This window comes from Macrobrachium nipponense, chromosome 7 (genome assembly GCF_015104395.2).
Source record: "Macrobrachium nipponense isolate FS-2020 chromosome 7, ASM1510439v2, whole genome shotgun sequence".
Classification (NCBI taxonomy): Eukaryota; Metazoa; Arthropoda; class Malacostraca; order Decapoda; family Palaemonidae; genus Macrobrachium; species Macrobrachium nipponense.
The window spans coordinates 114,025,394-114,047,812 of record NC_061109.1 but is presented as its reverse complement, the minus strand read 5'-3'; the positions used below and the strand labels follow the sequence as shown (position 1 = coordinate 114,047,812).

At 35.9% G+C, this 22,419-nt stretch overlaps 1 protein-coding gene across 1 annotated transcript in view; it reads left to right on the top strand.

Annotated features, from left to right (window-relative positions):
• Nucleotides 1-22,419, top strand: part of LOC135217677 (microtubule-associated protein futsch-like) — a 97,203-nt gene that overhangs the window by 31,289 nt on the left and 43,495 nt on the right. Inside the window, exons 6-7 of the mRNA XM_064253646.1 lie at nt 5,354-5,558; nt 16,482-16,577. Of these exons, the coding sequence (XP_064109716.1) occupies nt 5,354-5,558; nt 16,482-16,577 (301 nt within the window). The remainder of the gene's footprint in view (nt 1-5,353; nt 5,559-16,481; nt 16,578-22,419) is intronic.

The window sequence follows — 22,419 nt, the reverse complement described above, 5'->3', positions numbered from 1 at the left end:
GACCATCAAAAGATAATGTCTTGTTGCCATTTTGGTATGGCACTTTTACTATCACCTTGAGTACTTGTGCCTTTGAGGTTAAAACATATTACTGTTGCTGTATAACAGTACTGCAAAAGTTAGTTAACATTCTTCTAGGTTGTTTATATGTACAGTGGTACCTCGACATACGAAAGTTTCAACTTACGAAAAATTCAAGTTACGAAAGCAAATACGAAGATTTTTTTTTGCTACATACAAAAATAGTTCAGGTTACGAAAAGTTGTTGCTGTAAAGTCCCGAGATTCGCCTGGACCACCGATAACAATTTTAAAACTCGCGCGCCACCAACTGAGTAGACTCACCACCATCCTCCCGCTCTCCCATTGGTTCCTGATGCTAGTCACTGCCATAAGATCCTGCTCTCCTATTGGTCAGCATCTCTCCCATCGTGCTCTACGTAAAGGCATTCTTCTTCGGCAACTCGTTAGCAGCATCGTTACCATACGCACGCGGAATTTGTTCGTTCTATACGATTTCGTTTATTAACGTAAATTCGTTAGTAATTTCGTTGTAGTACTACTTTATCTTGTTGTTGTGTGAGAACTTTAGTACATATGTATACTACATAACTTCATTACGTACAGTATATACGTACTCATGGGTCCCAAGAAAGTTGCTGAAGTTCACGGAAAAAAGAGGATGCTTTCTATGGAGACAAAAATGGAGATTATCAAGTAGTATGAAGCTGGCATGCGGTTGAGTGTGATCGCTAAGGAATATGGCCAAAATCCGTCGACGATAGGCACCATCCTTAAGCAGAAGGAAGCCATCAAAGCAGCTACACCTTCCAAGGGCGTGACTATTTTGTCTAGCAAGAGGAGCCACGTGCACGACGAGATGGAGAGGCTGCTTCTTGTGTGAATAAAAGACAAAGAAATCGCTGGCGATACGATAACCAAGACAGCAATCTGCCACAAGGCCTGCGCTATTTTCGGCAATTTGATTGCCCATGCCGAAGACGACGGAGGAGAAGGGACATCAACGCCAACCCCAGACTTCAAGGCTTCTCATGGCTGGTTTGAAAAATTCCGGAAATGGACTGGCATCCATTCGATGGTGCGGCATGGGGAGGCGGCCAGCTCAGACACGAAAGCGGCCGAAGCCTTTACTAAGACGTTCAATGAGATGACGATCAACGAAGGCTACAGTTCTCAGCAAGTCTTCAACTGTGATGAGACTGGCCTTTTTTGGAATAAAATGCCTCGTCGGACGTACATCACGGAGGAAGAGAAGAAGCTACCCGGGCATAAGCCTATGAAAGACAGGCTTACACTCATACTTTGTTCGAACGCCAGTGGGGATTGCAAGGTGAAGTCCCTACTTGTCTATCATTCGGAGACTCCTCAAGCCTTCAAGGCCCACAAAGTGCTAAAGGAGAAGCTTTCAGTGATGTGGAGGGCTTATGCGAAAGCCTGGGTAATGAGACTTTTGTTCACCGAGTGGGTAAATCTGTGCTTTGGCCTGACAGTGAAGAAATTCTTGGAAGAGAAGTGCCTCCCTCTGAAATGTCTGCTGGTGTTGGACAATGCCCCTGCTCACCCTCCTGGCCTCGAGGAAGATATCCTAGCAGAGTATTCTTTTATCAAGGTTCTTTATCTTCTGCCTACATCACCCCTCTCTTCCAGCCCATGGACCAGCAAGTGATATCGAACTTCAAGAAGCTGTATACAAAATATCTTTTCAAGAGATGTTTCGACATTACCGATACCACAAACCTCACCTTGCGTGAATTTTGGAAGGAGCTTTTCGACGTTGTCATATGCATCTGACTCATCGATCAAGCTTGGCAGGAGGTTTCGAGGCGAACCTTGAATTCTTCGTGGTAGAAACTCTGGCCTGATGACGTATCCGCCCGAGACTTCGAGGGATTCGACGTGGGCGAAGCTGGTCCAGATTCAGAAACAGTTGACTATCCTGAAACTGTTTCGCAACCAGATCTTGAAGAGATCGTTGCACTCTGCAAGTCCATGGGGCTGGTCGTCGACGAGGGCGACATCAATGACCTTCTCGAGGAGCACAAAGAGGAGCTTACAACGGATGACCTGAAGGAGTTGGAGCCTGCCAAATTGCATAACGTCATTCAAGAAGAGTTCTCTAGCAGTGGCGAGGAGGAGGAGGACGACCCTATGACAACGGCAGAAATTAAGGACAATCATTTGTAGAAAAGAGACACCCCAAAAAGGCTTACACAGGTCGTATGCTCGCGCAGTTAGATGACATTTGCCTAAGTCGTTTCAGGAAACATTGTGAAAAGTACCTTGGAGAGTTATTTTTTAAAGAGGCCTTTAGTAGGAGTAAGCAAAAAGGAAGATCTAATTGATACTCTGAAAAAACAGAAAGTTGAAAGTGGTGAAGAAATTGAAATTTTGTTAAAAACGCAAAGTATAAAAAAGTAAAAAAAATGTAAAAATAAAAAAAAGAAAAAAAAAATTTAATTTCAGTTTTTTGTAAAGTTAAGTGTTACGGTTTTGTTTATGTGTTTCGTAAAGTTTAGTCTATGTTTCCTGACATTTTTTAATGTGTTTTGTAAAGTTAAGTGTACGTACTACATAACAAGTTTTCTGCCGTTTGTCCTCCTCCTCTGTCGCCACTTTCGGACATAGCCTCACTTAAAAGGTAAGGTTCCACATTTTACTACATACGTACGTATGTATGTACAGTATTTCTTGTATACCATGTACACTAATACACTTTATTTACAGGTACTATGTAGTACGTATTATGTTAGGTATTGAATGGTCCAAATTGTTGTATTTCATTGTTTATTGGTCAATTTAGTTTTATTATAAAATTTACTGGGGTGTTTTTGTAAGGCTTGGAACGAATTAGGCAATTTACGTGTAAAATGCGGTTCAAGATACGAAAAGCTCAGATTACGAAGGCCTCCTCGGAACGGATTAATTTTGTATGTCGAGGTGCCACTGTACTTTATATAGCAATAATATTTTGTATTTGGTTGATGATCTATATTTTTTCTTTATTAGACTATACTTCTCTTTTGATACCTTTTAATATAGGATCTATCCTATATGGGCACCCTTGCAGTTTACCTTATGTTGCCCACTGCAGACAGTACTAATAGTTCTCTGTAGTGTCTCTTTGATGTAAGCCACATTGTTATCTGCCTTGTATTTTTTAACAGTTTTTGTTGGTTGCATCACATTCAGCTGTTCAGCCTTACCTCAGTCCAGTATTTATATAAGAAAATATTCTTGCTGGGACTCAATTGCCACTTTAGTAAACAAACCTATGATGTTGCTGTTGAAGTGAAATATTCCCCTGCTTGTTTAGGGTGACTTTTGGGTTCCTTGTGCAGCACACTGTAGTTGGTTTTCTACAGGTATCTGCTAATTACTTTTCATCTATTCCCTTTGGTTTCTTCCCTAGCTCTCCAATTTCTTCTAGTTAGCCTCATTCCAGTTTCAACTCTGTTAGAACAATCTCTACAGGTGAGCCCTAGGAGAGTCTTAAAATGGGAGTAAAACAGAAAAAAACTGCACTTGGTATTTATTGACTTAGAAAATATGATCATGTACTTAGGTAAAAAGTATGGAGGTGTTTGAGGGTGAAGGGTGTCTCTGAAAATTGTTACATTGGTACAATGTATGCAGAAGCAACCACACAAGTAAAAAGCTCTGTTGGAACCAGAAAAACTCAAAATGTAGGTTGGTCTCCATCAATGATCAACTCTCAGCCCCCACATCAACCTTGAGATGGATTTTATAGCATCAGATGTGTGAGAGAAGTCCCCAGATGACATAGTGTTGAAAGACAGGGCTAGAGAAGGAGTAGAGCTGAAGGTACAAAGGTGGAGATATGCTTTTGAAGATAGAGTTCTGAAGATAAGTAGGATAAACCTGAGTACTTGTGGATGATGGAAGAAGGAAGACAGGGAACAATGAAACTGGGTCAGGATGACATCAAGAGAGTCAAAACTTTCAACTATCTTGGCTCACATGTGACTGATAATAGAGATATGGACTCTGAAATCAGAATACGAGGTGCTTGGATGAACTGGAGAAGATCGTCAAGGATATTGTGTGACAGAAGGTTAAACGAAAGTTTTACAAAAGTGTAGTCAGACCAGCGATGGTTTTCATGGTGATGAAGAAGGTTCAAGAATGGAAAGGTGGATGTGACAGAGATGAGGATGTCGAGATGGATGTGTGGCATCACAAGAAGAGATAGGATTGGATATAAATTTATTAGAGGAACAGTAAAGGTAGGGGAAGTGTTGAAGAAGGCCCATGAAATACGGGTTATGAGATGGACATGGAGGTAAGAAGAAGAGGAAGGCCAAAGTTCAGATGGAAGGATAAAATAGCAATGACATGTTGGAGAAAGGTTTAAGAAGTCAGGGTGCATTGGACAGAGGAAGGTGGAGAAGGCTAATAGGAAACAGCAACACCATATAGAAATGGGCAAAGCTGAAAACAAAGAAGATATACTGTATTTTATCAGGATGGTTTGACTCAGCCTAGAAGATTCTTATCGTGATATCAGGCAAAATTTGGCTTAGAAGCATACAGTTAAGGAAATGTTACCCTTGTTGCAACAGGATGTAGTTTTCTTGATAATGACTTGAAGTTCTCAGCAGGAAGCTTTTCCACTCTGCAGCAATGAATGCATTTTATTTGCTTCCCTTAAAATCCAAATGACTGCATAAAAAAGGAAGACAGTCATGTTTTTACCCTTACTGTCTGTCATATATGTATAGTGGAATGTTGTTTTAATGATTTAACTTAACTGAACCACTAAGAATTTATAATTCTCATGAGTATGGCCAAAGAACCTTTCACTCTATATCTCTTCATATTGAAAGCTGGGTATTTATTGCTTGTTTATCAAGTATTTTACATGTATGTGTTTTCCATGGGAATAATCTTATATGGCCTTTTGGCAGATGGGACCTTACATGTTTATGAGATCCATACACGATGGTTGCAGGTTGGGAACTCGGAAGCAATTACACTTCCTTCTTCAAAATATTAACATAATTTCATGTAATACTCTTATTATTCAGACTGGTGTATTTCAGGGTTAGGTTAGTGTCTAGCATCAGTTTTAAGATGGGTTTATGGTGTATAATAGGACTTAGGATTTCTTTAAGTTTTAGGTTGTTATTTGTGTAATATTTTTGGAAGTCAGATGAGAACATTTTTATTTGTTTTAGCTATTCAGTTATAATATTGATTTATTGTGTTATGTGTGTCATGATTGACTTTCAGCAGTGTAAGAATAAACAGATTTACTCACATGCCAGTTTTCAAGATGTCCAACTGAACTAAAGTGTAAACCTTACTTGTTGAAGGTCCGTAAACAGCTCACCTCTGTCGGATACTACAGTGATGCAGAGTCTGTCAGGACCAATGGACTGCCCACCCCCACAGCTTCCACGCCTACATGTTCACCGCAACCTGTTTCAACTCCCACACCAACTCCAAATGGCAGAGGGTCCTCTGCTGATTCTGGTGTTAGGTTGTCCAGTGATAGAGACTCAACTGCTAGTCATGATGGTAAGAAACTTATTCGTTCAGTTTTCATTTTGAAAACTTATACTGTAATAGTTTGATAGCGAAGTGCATGCAGTGTGATGAGTTCATTAAAGCCAGGTAAAGACCACTTTAAAGCATTCCAGAAAGCTCTCCATAAGTGGATCTCAGTAGTTTGCAAGAATAATGATTTTTTTTATATGAGCTTTTAAATCAATTTTTTTAGTGCTTGAAAGAAATTAAGATTTTTTTTTATCTTCTTGGGTGTAGGTATGTAGTCTGGAGTTTTAATACTTTTGCAGCTGAATTGCAATAATCCAAGATATTCATATATTCAGTATAGTAATATGTTATTTTTAGATAATTAAGAGTGGTTTGGTTATAAAAACCATTAATAACATTATATAGTAAAACCTTATTAATTCAACCTCCTAAATCCTGATTCCTGACATAAACAGTAACTTTATATTCTCATAGGAAATGAATTTACCTCCCAGAAAGCTGACCTTCCTAAAAAAAAATTATGCTAAATTTTGCCACCTGGTCCTTATCATAGCCTGTGATATAGAGGGTAGATGATAGGATGTTTCTAACTAAATTCTAGCAAAAATCTGTTATGATAATTTATTTTAAAATACCACCATTTTTTTTATTTGCTATCCTTAACTAGTAGTGCAGGGCATATAGCTTTAAATTTTTGTATATATTGTTTGGAATTCTGTGAGAATCAGAGAAGATTGAAAGCAAATGAGCCAAATAAAAAACTTCTATTAGTTTTCTTCCAAAGATTGAAAAAGAAACCCACAAAATCACTGTGCATAACTTGTTTACTTGCAAGTATTTACATATTTTACTCAACACTCGAGTACTTTCAGGCCCTATCTGTGGTCCTTTCTCAAGAGATGTGTAGGTTGTCAGCATGGGTCAAGGCTCAGCAGTCTCTCTTGAGAAAGGGCCACAGATAGGGCCTGAAAGTACTCGAGTGTTGAGTAAAATATGTAAATACTTACAAGTAAACAAGTTATAAACAGTGATTTTGTGGGTTTCTTTTTCAAAAATTGGAAGCAATGTTTAAAAGTTAGATTAACTACAGAGACCCAGCATGGGACGTAACTACATAATGAAGAATAAGACTTCATAAATGTGAAACTAGTGAAATTCACGCATAAAATATTTCGAATTTGTTACCTTAGAATTCCAAAGTTCAGGGGTTTTTATTTTTAAAAAGTCTGTCTTGCAAGCTATCTTTTGTTGATCATTCTTGCCTCAATCATTAAAATGACAAATTTTCTAAGACAATTTGTATTTTTCATAGCTACAAACCTGAGATCTTCATAAAAAAAAATACAGCATTAAATTATGTAAAGGGTATCTCTTAACTAGCATAAGCTAGATAATTTTTTTTCATGACAGTTTGTTCTTATTAAAAGATAAGAATTCTTGACTCATAATTCTGCTATAGTATTTTTATAGGCCTTTGCTCTGAGAAAAAGCAGACTTGTATGGTTTGTGATAATTGTTATTATTACATAGTTCAGCCAGACAGCTATAGTACAGTGATGCTCAGAACTCATGCTACATGACTGCATAGGATTGCGTTCAAAATTCACTAATTGGCAACCTAACATGCTCCATATTTATCTGTTATTTCAATGTAAAAACAATTATTGCATACAGTAAGGCATAATATATTTCATAAGAGTGAAACATGTCATATATTTCAAAACTGTAATAAAATATCACATATAGCCAAATTTCAGAAAAAAACACTTAGGAAACATTTTCAAAAACTTTCGTTCACTCGTTGCTGATGCATTTGACCCAAACGAAGGCATCATTAAACCTCAGTTCAGTTGTTAAAAAAGACAAAACAATTGTCATAACATTAATACGTGTTGCTTCCAAAGCAAGCATAAAATTTGAAATAGTTTTATTTGATTGCTTTTGCACCTCAATGCTGAAAAAATGTAAATATGTATAAACAAAAGTAGAATGCGCCCACTGATATCAGCGTAGGAGCGTAAGTGATGCAACCATAGTGTCGGTGCAACAACCACCAATTAGTAGCGACAGTGAAATTAACTTGGCTATGCTTGCATATGCCCCTGTTACATACACGATATCCGTATTGGATAGTCGCAGTCGGGGTTGGAACTCCACAGACCCTCTTTTTCTCTGGTACATTTAGCAGTAATTGTACTCGAGAAAGCTGCCTAAAGGAACCTTTCATCAGGTCGACACAGTTACCTCACCCAAAGATTTTTCCGACGTTAAAATCCGTTTTATATTTGTTAGAGGAATATTTGGATTTTTATACAAAATTATTTGTTATATTTCTTAAATACTTCAAAAATGATGACATGCTAGCAAATATTCGCCTATGCAATTATTTTCTTGTCAAAGCTAAGATTTTGTTCCTAGGCCTAGCCTTTCATGTCCAACTGACGTAATAGTACGTAAAAATACTCTATCCCCTATCAAGTCTAAAGACCTTGTCCCCTATCTATCCAACTGACGTAGCGGTACGTAAAATTTACCGAAATTTTTCGTACGTGTGGTAGGGGCATTTTTTAATTTTATTTTCGGACAAGTAGCGATTTCCATAGGCTAGATCATACCTTGGATCGTGTATCTCGGGTATCAATACGCCAGCAAAGTAGTTGCTGTACTGCGCATGCTCAAATCCCTGGCGTAGTAAAATTCTCACAATGAAATCAGCTGATCGCACCTACACTTCCCTCTAAGTGACCCCAAAGCCATTTTTCTTAACTCTCCCTTTATTCTTCAACTTTTCCTCTACATTTTCGTATATTTACAAAGTAATTTTTATGAAAAATAACCAAGATAGGGCTCTTCAAAAAATTGTTATTCTAGCAATAAATGTTGACAACGGTAAAAAAAATTTTCGTTTCGATCAATTTATAACGTCAAAATGAAACTGTTGCCGTATCCAAAGCCATTTTTCTTGACCTTCCCTTTATTCTTCAACGTTTCCTCTACATTTTCGTATATTTACAAAGGAATTTCAATGAAAAATAACGGAGATAGGGCTCTTCAAAAAATAAATAAATAAATAAAGATTTCTAGCGATAATTCTTTGCACCGGGCAGAGCGCTATGTTTCTTATCCTCTTTTCTATCAATTTTTTCACAAGCTGGACTTATTCGTTTTCCATTGATTTATATGTCGATATTTTGGGAATTTTATTGGCTTTCTCATAAATAATAATTCATTCGCCTGACTTTTATAGTTTTTGGGTTAGGAACGAAAATATAAAAAAAAGTAAAGATTTTTTTTTTTTTTTTTAAATAACATAAATAACATATTTTTTTCGTATTTAGAGGGCTGGGACTCTTATTCTGACTATTCCACCATAAAATACTAACATTTAAAAAAAAAGGACAGCAAAATGAATGTTGTTGGCATAAAATTTATATTTTTGCTGAATTTTCAAAATAATAATTTTTTCGCACTGTCGAGCGCTCCCAGACACCTTGGATATCTGGGGAACAGTGCTCAAAACTAAGCGGATATGAAAGAGCTAGATGTGTTAGATTTCTTTACTTTACATTTAGCATTCACCAATTTCTAGCTAGAAAGCAAATGAGGTTATCTACACATTCTTGCACTTCAGGTTACCTTATGAAAAGCATGCAGGACGACTTTTAAGAAAATATTTTAAATCAGTTGAAAAACAAGTGTTCCATATGGTAGGGGCATTTTTTTTTTTTTTTTTTTTTTCGGACAAGTAGCGATTTCCATAGGCTAGATCATACCTTGGACCATGTATCTCGGGTATCAATACTCCAGCAAAGTAGTTCCTGTACTGCGCACGCTCAAATCCCTGGCATAGTAAAATTCTCACAATGAAATTAGCTGATCGCACTGACGTTTCCGTCTCACTCAGTGACCCACGTGCGAGCTGTTGTTGACAGAGTTTTGTTTACATGGTTACGTCCCACCCCGCAAGGGGGGGAAACAAATAGTTTTTCCCAAAACCATGCATTCGCGTAGTATTTTTAATGGTAAAAGTAACGGAAAACGCGTTAGTGCATCCCATAAGAGACGATTAAGAGTTTCGGCAGGGCTCTGAATCTCCAGAAGATGCCAAGATAGGGAGGCTTCTAATGGACTATGACTTTTCTTGGAAGGCTCGTTGGATTTAATCGAACTACTTCGTCTGGAGTAGGAAGAAGAAATTCGCCTGTTATGTATAGCTTTTGAGCTACGAACGATAATGTTGACATTGACAACGGTAACATTTTTTTTCGTTTCGATCAACTTACAATGCCAAAATGAAACTGTTGCTGATACCAAAGCCATTTTTCTTAACTCTCCCTTTATTCTTCAACTTTTCCTCTACGTTTTCGTATGTTTACAAAGTAATTTCTATGAAAAATAACCGAGATAGGGCCCTTCAAAAAATTGTTATTCTAGCGATAAATGTTGACAACGGTAACATTTTTTTTCGTTTTGATCAACTTAGGATAATAACGTTCCAAAGTGAAACTGTATTACCGTTACCAAAGCCATTTTTGCTTTTTACTCTTCAATTTTTTTCCTCTACATTTTCGTATATTTACAAAGGAATTTCAATGAAAAATAACTGAGAAATAGGGGCTCTTCAAAAAAAAAAAAAAAAAAAAAAATTCTAGCATAATTCTCACCATGCGCCGGGCAGAGCACTGTCTTACCCTCTTTTCTATCAATTTTTTCACTGGCTGGACTTAATCGTTTTCCATTGTTTTATATGTCGATATTTTGAGAATTTTATTGGCTTTCTCATAAAAAATCATTCATTCACCTAACTGTTATAGCATTTGACCTACGAACGATAATGTTAACAACGGTAACATTTTTTTTCGTTTCGATCAACTTATAACGTCAAAATGAAACTGTTGCCATTACCAAAGCCATTTTTCTTGACTTTCCCTTTATTTTTCAATGTTTCCTCTACATTTTCGTATATTTACAAGGGTATTTGAATGAAAAATAACAGAGATAGGGCTCTTAAAAAAAAAAAAAAAAGAATTAGCGATAATTCTCACCATGCGCCGGGCAGAACGCTCTGTTTCTCACCTCTTTTTCTATCAATTTTTTCACCGGCTGGACTTATTCGTTTTCCATTGATTTATATGACGATATTTAGAGAATTTTATTAGCTTTCTGATAAAAAATATTCATTCACCTGATTTTCATAGTTTTTGGGTTACGAACGAAAATATAAGAAAGTAAAGTTTTTTAAATAACTCACATTTTTTCGTATTTAGAGGGCTGGACTCTTATTTGTACTATTCAACCACAAAATACTAACATTTAGAAAAAAAAGGGTCAGCAACAAAAAAAATGATCATTGTTGGCATAAAATTTATATTTTTGCTGAATTTTCGAAATAATTATTTTTTCGCACTGTCGAGCGCTCCCAGACACCTCGGAAAACTGGGGACACAGTGCTCAAAACTAAGCAGATATGAAAGAGTTAATACTTATGGTATTTTAATTAATAACCATCTTCTACATGTAATCAAAATAATCATCATCTTTTATTCCTCAAAGAACAGGTAATATGTACACATAAATTCATTAGTAACAGGGGTTAGACCTGAGAAGACTTGGATTATTATTTTAGGCCTATAAATCATTTTCCAACATCCAGGCAGCTCTAACACTGCCTAAAACTTCAACCATCAAAGAAAACTTGTTGTAATTCATATTCCTAGTTTAAAAATTTTGTTAAGATGACTGTTGAGCTTATTAGGTTTACTGTTATAATGCTACAGAGGTAGTTACGCTGACCAACCCGAGGAGCAACATATGTTAAGCACGCTGTCCTTGATGGCACCACAAACCTTATCACATTATACTTTGAGCTAAGTAGTGTAAAAAAAAATCAGTTCAAATCACACGGATTATGAATTATACCAATACATTAAAGGGATCGTATTTATATAACCATAAGGAAAATAGTGCAAGCTGTGAATTCGCAAACTTTTCGATTTGTTTGACATTAGGAATGAAAAAAACAAGTTTAACACTGTACATGGCAACGTCATGTTGAGTCTGAGAATCTGGATGATACAAAAAGAATCATGTCGCATGAGATTTGAGCATTACTGTACCTGTAGTAAAATTGCTCTGTACCATTTATTTAAATTTATCAGAAAGGAAGAAAGTTCTAGTTTGAATTAAGAAAGAAAAAGAAGAAGCATTTCATTGTTTATTACTCCATGTATTTTTCCAAGATTCAAGATTACCTATCATTGTGATCTAATTTTGGTTTTGAACTTACAGGCTATATCTCATTATTCTCTTTATTATAATGATGGTATTGTTTTTTGTTTTATGAATACCCCAGCATCCCTGCCAAATTTAGAAAGATTTTACTGTATTGATAATACATTTTCAGAGTAATATGTGTATTGATAGAATTCCTTATATATGCAGTATAGTTAATAACTTATTATAAGCTATACGAGTTTTACACCTCATGGAATAAAATATTTGCATTATTGCAATCATGCTGTAATTTGTAGTGATACTATAGCGAGTGGTTTTGAGAGCATATTAGTTGTAGGATGTCACATAGGTAATCATACACTTATTCACAAATTATTTAGCAGGATAACTTTACTCGGCGTACAGTATCTTTTAGCCATTATTATGTTAAATGAAGTACACAGCAGTAATTATGCATTAAAAGCCAGAGTTCATGTTTGATATTCTGTATGAAAAATATAATATTCTTCTCCCAAACAGGTGAGAGACATTTTTAATATAAAGGGTCATTGCTGTGTGCACGGTGATGTTGTATTGAAGGACTTCTTTGTTGAATACTAGTTGTGTTTTTATCGTCACAGGCTGATTACTCATAGTTAGTCCAGATTTATAGTGTGAATGCTCCAGACACAATTTGTTTAACAAACAAAAATGAGTTGGTGTAGCCTTGTGGCTGTGGTTATGGTTCCCTGGCCCTTCTGTAACCTAACCTATCCATTGCAAGCAACGGAAACTGTTTTTATACCAATTTATGAAATTTGGAGACAGGTTATTTAATGGCATGTAATTATTCTAACCAAGAATCAGAATTTGATAAGTTTGTTATATATAGCAAAGATGCAAACCCTAGGAGCCAGGATGAGTCAACTGTGCCAGTTTCCATTCCAGCTGTCACCCTTAAAAAGAAAGGATGTAACACTGTTCAGTTAGAACAGTTTTGCAATTCTGATCTGTTGTTTGTGGTAAAATTAATTCAGTTTTCCAGAAACAAAAACTGCTTCAAAATCATTATAAATAATACAAAAGTCCTGCCTCCTAGCATAATGGTTTTTTGCTGCTGACTCCAGAATTTATGAAAAGTGAAGTATTGATTGATGAGGACCTGGGGATCCAGAGTCACGAAGGGCTGGCTGGTTTTCTTTTGTCTGTTAAACAGAGGGTGCGAAATGTGGGGCCATTCACAGATCATGAATGTGGGCTACTTGATAATGTACCAAGATGGATTTATAGAAGGAAATTAGTTTTGTGTTTTAAGAAATAGATATTCCTGCTAAGATGAACCGTAGGTAAAGGGAATGTTTTACTTTAGTCTTATTTGGGTTCCATCATAAATGTAACTGTTCAAAAGAAACGTTTATTACTACTATGAGATTCACAGCCAGTGTCCTGGTGTTTTTCCAGAATAAAATTTTATCAACGTACCTGACAAAGATGATACTTTGTCACAGGGTATCTTACATCCCTACCTAATTTTTTACTTTATTCTGTACTACAAAAGTTGCATAATTTTGGTAATTATAAGAGTAACACCAACTTCTTGTTGACATCGCCAACAACCTCAGAGGAATGTCTTTCAAAGATATAATGACATAACTTATGACATTAACTTGCCTCCTTCTTGATAGATAATTGGCTATTCATGAAAAAGTCTCCACCTCTGGCAACAGTGAAATACAACCAATACTCCTTGTTTACACTTTGCAGTAGTGGTAGTAGTAATAGTAGTAGTTTATAGGATTTATGCCATGAGGTCAAGTGCTAGAATCCTTGAAGAAAAGGGTTTCCATAAGTAATCTGAGAAATTACTTTCTATCACCATTTCTCCATTGAAAAATTATTTAATTAACAAAGTGAAGAAAACTTTGGCATTCGTTGTAACTCCTTTCATATTTTTCCTAATATGACAGTGACGATCAGAATTAGATTGGATTATAGAATTTAGACTTCAAACCAAGCACTGGGACCTATAGCGGTCATTCAGTGATGTATTATAACTCGAGACATTTTTTTTCTTGGCAAAGCCAGTTTTAATGTTGTTCCACAAGTTATATTTTACTAAGAAATCAACAACTATTACTTTATAGAGCATATATAATTATTTTTCTGCACCTTATGGAAGTCAACAAATGACAAAAACTTTGTAGCGTTGGATGTCTGGGTGTACTCCTTACCCAAAAAAGGGCCCTATTATTCATTTACTGTTCAAGCTTATGTAGGGTTTGCCACAGGCCTCCTCACTTCTAAACAGTTGTGCAAATCGAATCACAAAAGCTCTCCTGCAACCACAGGGACAATGACTCATCATAGCTGCCATTCTTGAAGCCTTGACAAGGTACGGATATTCATTCAGAATTTCAGAGACAGCTGCTTGTTGTTATCACCTTGTGGGAGGAGTCGGTCGTCGTCATATGTTTATGTCACATATAACTTTGAACCCATACATTGGAGTGTTCTGCCACTGGCTTTGGCTGCTTTATTTTACTCTTATGAATATATTTTTTTCTAATGTAAGTAATAAATAATGCTGCCAAAAATTAGGTGGGGATGTAAAGTATACAGTGGAACCTCTACATACGAAAGTCCCTATGTACGAAAAATCCAGGTTACGAAGGCAAAGACGAAGATTTTTTTGCTTCTTGTACGAAAATTATTCAGGTTGCGAAAGGGTAAAGTCCGAGATTCACCTGGGCCGCTGAGAACAATTTTAAAATTCGCGCGCCGCCAACTCAGTAGACTCGCCACCATCCTCTTACTCTCCCATTGGTTCCTGATGCTAGTCACCACCGTAAGATCCTGCTCTCCTATTAGTCAGCATCTGTCCCATCATGCCTCTATGTAAAAGCGTTCCTTGACCATTTTTTGCAGCAGCGTTATCGTAAACACCTGGAATTCATTCGTTCACATATATTTCATTTGTTAACGTAAATTCGAGTTAAGTGATTTCACTTTCGTTGTACTGTAAGTTACTTTATCATGTTGTGTGTGAAGCTAATTACTTACGTATTAGCCATGGGTCCCAAGAATGTTGCTGAAGTTCACGGAAAGAAGAGGATGCTTTCTATGGAGACAAAGATGGAGATAATCAAGAAGTGTTAATGTTTTCTGCCATTTGTTAATGTGTTTCGTAAATTTTAGTGTTAATGTTTTCTGCCATTATTTAATGTGTTTCGTAAAGTTAAGTGTTCATGTTTTCTGCCATTTGTCCTCCTCCTCTGTCGTCACTTTCGGACATCACCTCACTCGATAGGTAAGGTTCCACATTTTACTACATACGTATGTACATGTACGTACAGTATTTCTTGTACCTTGTAACTAACACACTTTATTTACAGGTACAGTCATGGTTATGTTAGGTATTGAATGGTCCAAATTGTTGTATTTCATTGTTTATTGGTCAATTTAGCTTTATTATAAAATTTACTGTGGTGCTTTTGTAGGGCTTGGAACGAATTAGGCAATTTACATGTAAAACGTAGTTCTAGATACGAAAAAATCAGGTTACAAAGGCCGCTTCAGAACGGATAATTTTGTAACCTGAGGCACTAATGTACTATGGCTAAGTAATATCTTTGTCAAATGCACAGAAAAAAGTTATTCCAGAAAAACACCGGGACAAAGGCTCTGAATCTCATAATAATGAGTTAAGACAAAATTTATTTCAACATACACAATTTTCAAAATGGGTAAAACTATTTTTATAAAACTACAAAGAAGTGAACAAATATGAATAACCTGGACCCTCTGTTTTGTAATGGTATTCACCTCAAAATTATTAAAGAAACTCATTACAAAATATGGGCTTTGGCTCTTAATCCAATGAGTGACAAATATTGTAAAGTATAGCACAAATTGTGCAGAACACTTCTGTAGATCAGTCCATTTGTTTTCTCCTATTGCTGTTGTTTTCAGAATTTAAGTGTTAACAGTGGTCACCTAGTTTTAGTTCATAACCAGAAGTTTGTTTTGTGTGTTTCTTAGCCATGATAGTTTTTTTCTTTAGACATTTAGATGTACCCCTTGCAGCATTAATAGCTTAGTTGTATCTTTAGGTGACTTGGCAGCCAAAATGACCAAATACTGTGAATCAAAGGTGTACATGCTGATAGTCTTTTAAATATTATAATTTGTCACTTATTTATGTGATTTTTACCATTAACAAAACCCAGTTAATATCCTGCTTTCACTTTGAGACATTTTCCAAATAACTGGGCATTCTAATTTAATAGTTACATTTTTTATGTTTCATAAGATATTTTCTAAGACATCTTCTACAGTTTCTTTGGCAACGGTTAATAAATCTGGAATGGCAGTGTAATTTGCTATACGTACTGTAGTTAAAATTCAGGGGAATAAATGAAATTGTCTGTAGCTTTAAAGTTACAAAATTTGCTTTTTTAATGGAAGTCTTACTTAATGGAAGTCGTACCTTTACTTATACATGCTACTGTTTTCAGCCATACTATTTTTAAATTTATGAACCATGCAGTGCAGAGATGGAATTGTCTGTACCTTAAAGTGTTAATCTTACTATTCCTTCCATTTGTAATTTAAATCATTTTGATGCCCATGACGTTTAGAAAAATGACTCAAAATTTGATGCCCCCAAACCTGAGTGTACCATCCTAGACTTTTCCCTATTCCACATTTCCCATAATTGAGCATTCCCCATAGGCACACCCACCATTACTGTGGAACATGGATCCTTCGACTGTGACACGCTATCAGTCTGTTCTTCAGCCACAGCGGCTTCCCTCTACTACCATGCATGTACGTTCTAGAAGACTTTTTAAGTACTGGACTACACATTATTTTTTTGAATGGCTTAAAGCCTATGGTTTTAATTTAAATTGTGTGCATGCATTTAACATGAATCTTTACTTTTCTATTGCTTTTTAGTGTTTGTGTGGCTCTGGTTGTAGATAAGTAGATAAAACATTTATCCATTTTATCTCCCAAAATCTTTTTAATTGTTTGGATATTTAGGTTGACCAATGTTTCATTTACTATTGCATTTTCTTTGATAATTTTACCTGTGCATCTTTTTTTGGCAAGTTAGAAATTTAACATTAGCAGGTGTTTTAACTGCTAAAGCCTCTTATATAAATTCTTACCATCATAAAATGAATATCTTAGTTGCTGAAGGTTGATATGTAAATTAGTGTCACAATTAAGTTATTAGTTGGGTATTGTTCTATGGAGATTGATATTGTTATACTATGATACCCGCTGAGTTATCTTTGCTAACAGCTCAGACTAAATGGGTTTCAGAGCTTGTTTTAGATCTGCAACTGTATTAGGTTGTCCTTTTAAACTGCCTTTGTATAATAGTATAAAGGTCAATGCCGATTCATTAACAGCCTTGAAAACTAACCTAATTTTTCATAAAATAATACTGATAATGACAAATAAGTATACCAATTTTGAGAAGGCATTTATGAGGGAGTCTGCAGGATAAAAACAAGAGTATGTAATTGCATATTTTTTATTTAATTAAACATTTTAAAATACTGTATAAAAATAAATTTCTTTATGTTTTCTCTTGATAATCAGCAGTATAAAACTAGGGGGTAAAAATTCAGGATTAATGAAATAAGTCTGTAAAGATGAGTTTTTTATACTCATTTATGTTTTTTGCAGTTCAGGACAATGTGGTTTTGAGTGTTGTTATAAGGAAATAGCATGAGTAGGTTATGAGCATCTGTTAGTGGAACAGTACTTAGTATTTTGTATATGAGATACACTTGCGCTGCAAACAATCAGAAAAAACTGTAGTTTTACATCTTGGAATATCTACACAATGTGAAAACAACTGAAGCATATATGAAGTTCATATTATTGATTTGCATGATTGACATTCTTATGGATTTTTATAATGTTTTGGTAACATGCTTTTAACTTATCCTTTTTTTTTAAGCTGTACAGAGCTACTCATTATATATTTGTATTTCATAGCTGTTTGAATTTACTCTTTTCTTTCCTATCTAGTAAATGTAATAAAAGTATTTTGCATGGTAAATGAGTAGTAGTAGTAGTTGCTGCCCACTCTGTGGGTCGCTCTCCTCTTGGAGGGATTGTTTTAGGTGAGATTTTTTTGTCATTCCAAATTTTTTAAAATTTTAATTAACTGTTAGAGTAAAAGTCATATTTTAAAAATTAATTTGTTTACAGTTTTATAAGTTTCATATGTTCACATTATAAAGATCATTAGCCTTGACATTCGTGAACTGGACCCAGTCTCACCAACTCAAAAAAGTTGAAACAAGAAAAGTTCTGCTGCACATGGCCATCAAAACCTCCAAGTAAAGTAGTGGGGAGAAAGGAGGGTACTGAAGATTATAATTGTTGGGCTTGTACAAATTATTAATGATAATTTGCCTGAATCACAATTTAGGAAGTAGAACAAAAGAAGAAAAATATCTTGAAAAGAATTTAAGAACCTAATGCAAGCTGTCCAGTTCCTGTAAAAGATGGACAACGGAGTTAAAAATGACTTTGGAAATCAGGTACTAACTTCCATTAATATGGATGCCACAGATGTAGCCCTGACAAATATTAAATAAGCACCAAGTACATGAAGCAAAACAATGGGTATATTGAGAAAATCACACCTCCAAATGCACAAAAGGGAAGGGCAATGAAATCAAGAAGAGGAGGATGAACAAATAAAATCCCTTGACCTGTAGTGCATGACCCCCTGCAACAATGAGACTCAACAAGAAATATCTACAGATACTGTGCCACAAGCATAGATAAAAGCATGCACAGTCCTCTTCAGCTCTGAACCAGATGGCCTCTGCTCAGTACTCCAATATGAGAGGCTTCTGCACTTCTGATCTTGGTGGAAGCCCAGGAGCATCATAAGTATAGAAACATTTGGAATCAAAAAGAACTTCTGCCGCAGCTACTATGGTAACACCATCAATAAGGATCCTGATAAACTAAGACCCTGAGGACCACACCCTGTCATGAAACAGTCTGCAAGGAAAGAACAAATGCAGAGGCAGCTGTAAAGTCCCCACTTTCCCAAGGAGAACCAAGAAAAAAATAACCTTCTTAAGCTTCCTAGAGTTCTCCTGGGTTTGCCACAACACCTTTGTGTTACAAGCATAGCTTAGTCTTGGGCCAAAAGGTAGGCCAACACTAAGATGGTATTTGCCCGCATCAGCGCTGGTGTTGAAGGGGCTAGATCAGACTTTACCAAATGGTACTGTTGATCAAAAGGCCAACACAAGTGCTTCTTTAAAACTTACCTCAAAGTAGCAAAGATCAGCGCAATCAACTGATACCCTGTAAGACAAGGGTTCAGAGAATGATGCCAGAAGACATGGCAACAAGGGTCTAAATGACTTAAGGGGCAGTATGCAGCCTGTAGCAAACAGCTAGGGACAGGAAAGCTTAGGCTTAGTAAGGTAGTGACAAAATGCCTTTGAGAGCTGGCATAATGTGGGCAAGAATGGGTCTGTTAGGTCTGTTGTATTAAACAAGCCATGAACCATGATACCCTGAAACTTCTTAAGAAACCAGGAACAATGTAGTAGAATTGATGAAACCTCCCTAAGAGCTAGAGGATAGATTGTGCAACTGTGCTTCCCTGCGCCGAAAGAAGTGAGAAAGTCATGCTCACAGATCTTGGCTGACAAAAAATATCTGAAGAAAACTATTGAAAGATCCAATGTTAAGAGCCATCAACACCAGACTGAAGAAATGGAAAAGAAGGCCTTTGGCTGCAACAACAAGAGGGAGCCTGCATCAAGGAACAAGATGAGACATGCCTTGACCAGCAGAGAAGTTGGATGGGACAGTACGGCATAAACTTCTAAGGAAACTTCTGCATTCAGTTGATGAAAAAGGTTGATGCTGTTGACATGATATAGAGACATCACAAATCAGAGAGGGGATATGAGGACAATGAGGCCAAGGCACCCAAGGAAAGACAATGAAATAGAAAATATGGGAGCAGGCTTAACTTACCACATCTTAGGGGGTCTGACTTTTACGCATTATCTTAAGAATAATTCATTCTGCTGTTTAAAACCTTCAAGAAGGAGATACTACCCATACTGTACTATTTCTAAAATTATTGGAGGAGTGAAGATGTCTGATAAGGGAGGATAAGCCAGGACAAAAATTACTACTTATCCAGGACAAAAATTACTAAACACAAACAGAGAAAGCCTGGCTAAAATGACAGTCAAAGTAAAGACAACAAACTGAAGAGAGATTTAGAATATCAAAAGGGAAATAGCGAGTACATACTCACAGTAACAAAATAACTTTGCAAATAGGCTCAAAAAACAAAATAACCAAACAAACATAATAGGGTCAAGGTATTTACATTACTTCAGAATTATAAACCACATAGAAATCACATAAATGAAACAATATGATAAATAGGAAAAACTTGTCATAAATCTTAGGAAGTACATCACGATTAACTCCTTAAACAATGAACCGTGAGCTATGCATGTACAGTAGGACTTTGTCTCTCAGCTCTTCAAGTCGGTGTAATTAGTTTCGTTTCATACTAAGTAAAAGCTAATTTTAACTCATGGTTTTCATATAACAAGATATTTTATTGAAAGGCATTTCTGTTGTTTTTACTATGTGGAACAGTAATGTGACAGCAGGAATGGTTCAGAGAAACATTTACGGTTGGGGATCTGTTCCAAACTGCGCATTAAGTTGATTTCCTCCATTATTGCCACTTTAACAGCGCTTACAGCTTTATAACTTGATGTTTGGTGCCATATACTGTATGTATAGCGCTATTAAATTTATGACTATTCTTGGCGTTAGTACAATTACCAAATTTGAAGAAGAAAAATTACATGGAATTCCAGTTTGCCAGGCAATCCATTGTATTGGAGGGAAAATGCATGATTTATATCTTTCCTCAGTACTTTGGTAATGGTGTTGATTTCTACATCACAACACTCCTTGGAAAGAGTAAGACTAAAAATTAATTACCTATCTTCTTACACAATCATGGTTCTTATGCTATCTTAATCTTTCCTAATTTTATAATGGTGTACTCTTCCTTGATTGGTCATTTTCATCTTGTTCATTAGTCAGTTTATAGGTATACTCTCAGTTTATTCGTTTTTCAGTCCTTAGAGCAGCATATATACAGGCCTTACCTTTTAATCCAGGCACTAATTTTTTATCTGGGAGAATAAAATGTCATTCAGGCAAAACCACTATCTGTTGGTTCCCAGTTCTCCTCCTTCTGTCTTGACCAAATTTTCAAGTGCCTCATGGAGACTGTCCCTTTATTAATAACAAGTGTTTATTCTTCTGGTTCATTCAATGGAAAAACATTTGTTTTCTGGTTCAGCACCACCATCTATTAAATCTTAGTCCATTTGCTCGACTTTTATTTTAATGTGCATAAAATCATTGGCCTTGGCTTCTATTCCTCGAAGGCATATATCAACATGGTTATGTTGGCATTCTAAGGACATGGCAGGATATAAAGATAAGGAGATATGCACTGGCATCATCACTGCTAAGGTGGATGATTATTTCCTTCAACACCAACTTCTCTCTGACTGTTATACATTTCTTCACATCAGTACCTTCTGTACAATGCATACTTGAAGAGGTTTATAACCAACAGTTAATAAAGTTAAGGCAATTAGGGATACTAAAAATTTCTATTCAGAAGGTAATCAAATCGTAAACATTTTAATTCTTGGTACTAAAGGCAGACATTTTCACAGATTAAAACACACACTAAAACATTACAGGGGTACCTCTCTAACAGGTGTACCAGACTTCATGTCCAGTCATTACTAGATATTGGTGAAAATTGATCAAGGGTGAGGATAATAAGAAGAAAAAGATTTGCTATCATTGGTGGGAATTGAAGACTCCCCTGATATCTCTTCAAATCAACTACAATAACTGCATTTTATCCTGGTGATAATCTTCAGTTTTGGATACTTTCTGCTAGTCTATTGGCAGATTAGGGCACCTAGAGGCTTTCACACGCCCTGAACTTTATACACGACGCCCTTGGGGTGCTCGCGCGAGGGTAGTAACCTCTGCATACCAATGCTAACTTTTTCTCTGGTATATTTAGAAAGTATTTATATCAGAAATGAGGCTAGAAGGACCTTTTCACCGGGCGACACAGGTCTCTCCCCAGAAATAGATTTTTCCTTCGTCAAAATCCCTTTTTTATATACTATATAGGACAACTTAACACCTTGATGGCTTGAATGAGATATGGTCAGCAATTTGTCAGTCAATTTACAGATATGTAAGAAATATTATCTTGATTTTATTGTGTTGTCTTGTATATCTTAAAAGCTTAAGAAAATGAAACATAAAGCATAACTTATTTGCATATTACTTACATTTTAAAGCAAAGGAAAATCAACAAGTTAGCTTTTGCAGCTAGTTTTATAATTGCTAATTTATAAAATCTTAATTTTCCCATGATCTGTTTCTCTAAGTGTGATGTCATTGTAGTTTAAATATTTTTTTTAGAACAGAATTAAAGTGCCATTAAGGTAAATAATATGGGGGTTAATTCTCAAAACAGTGTTCATTAATGAACTATATTTGATATTCCACTTTTGGAACTTAGATACATTTCTTAGGAATT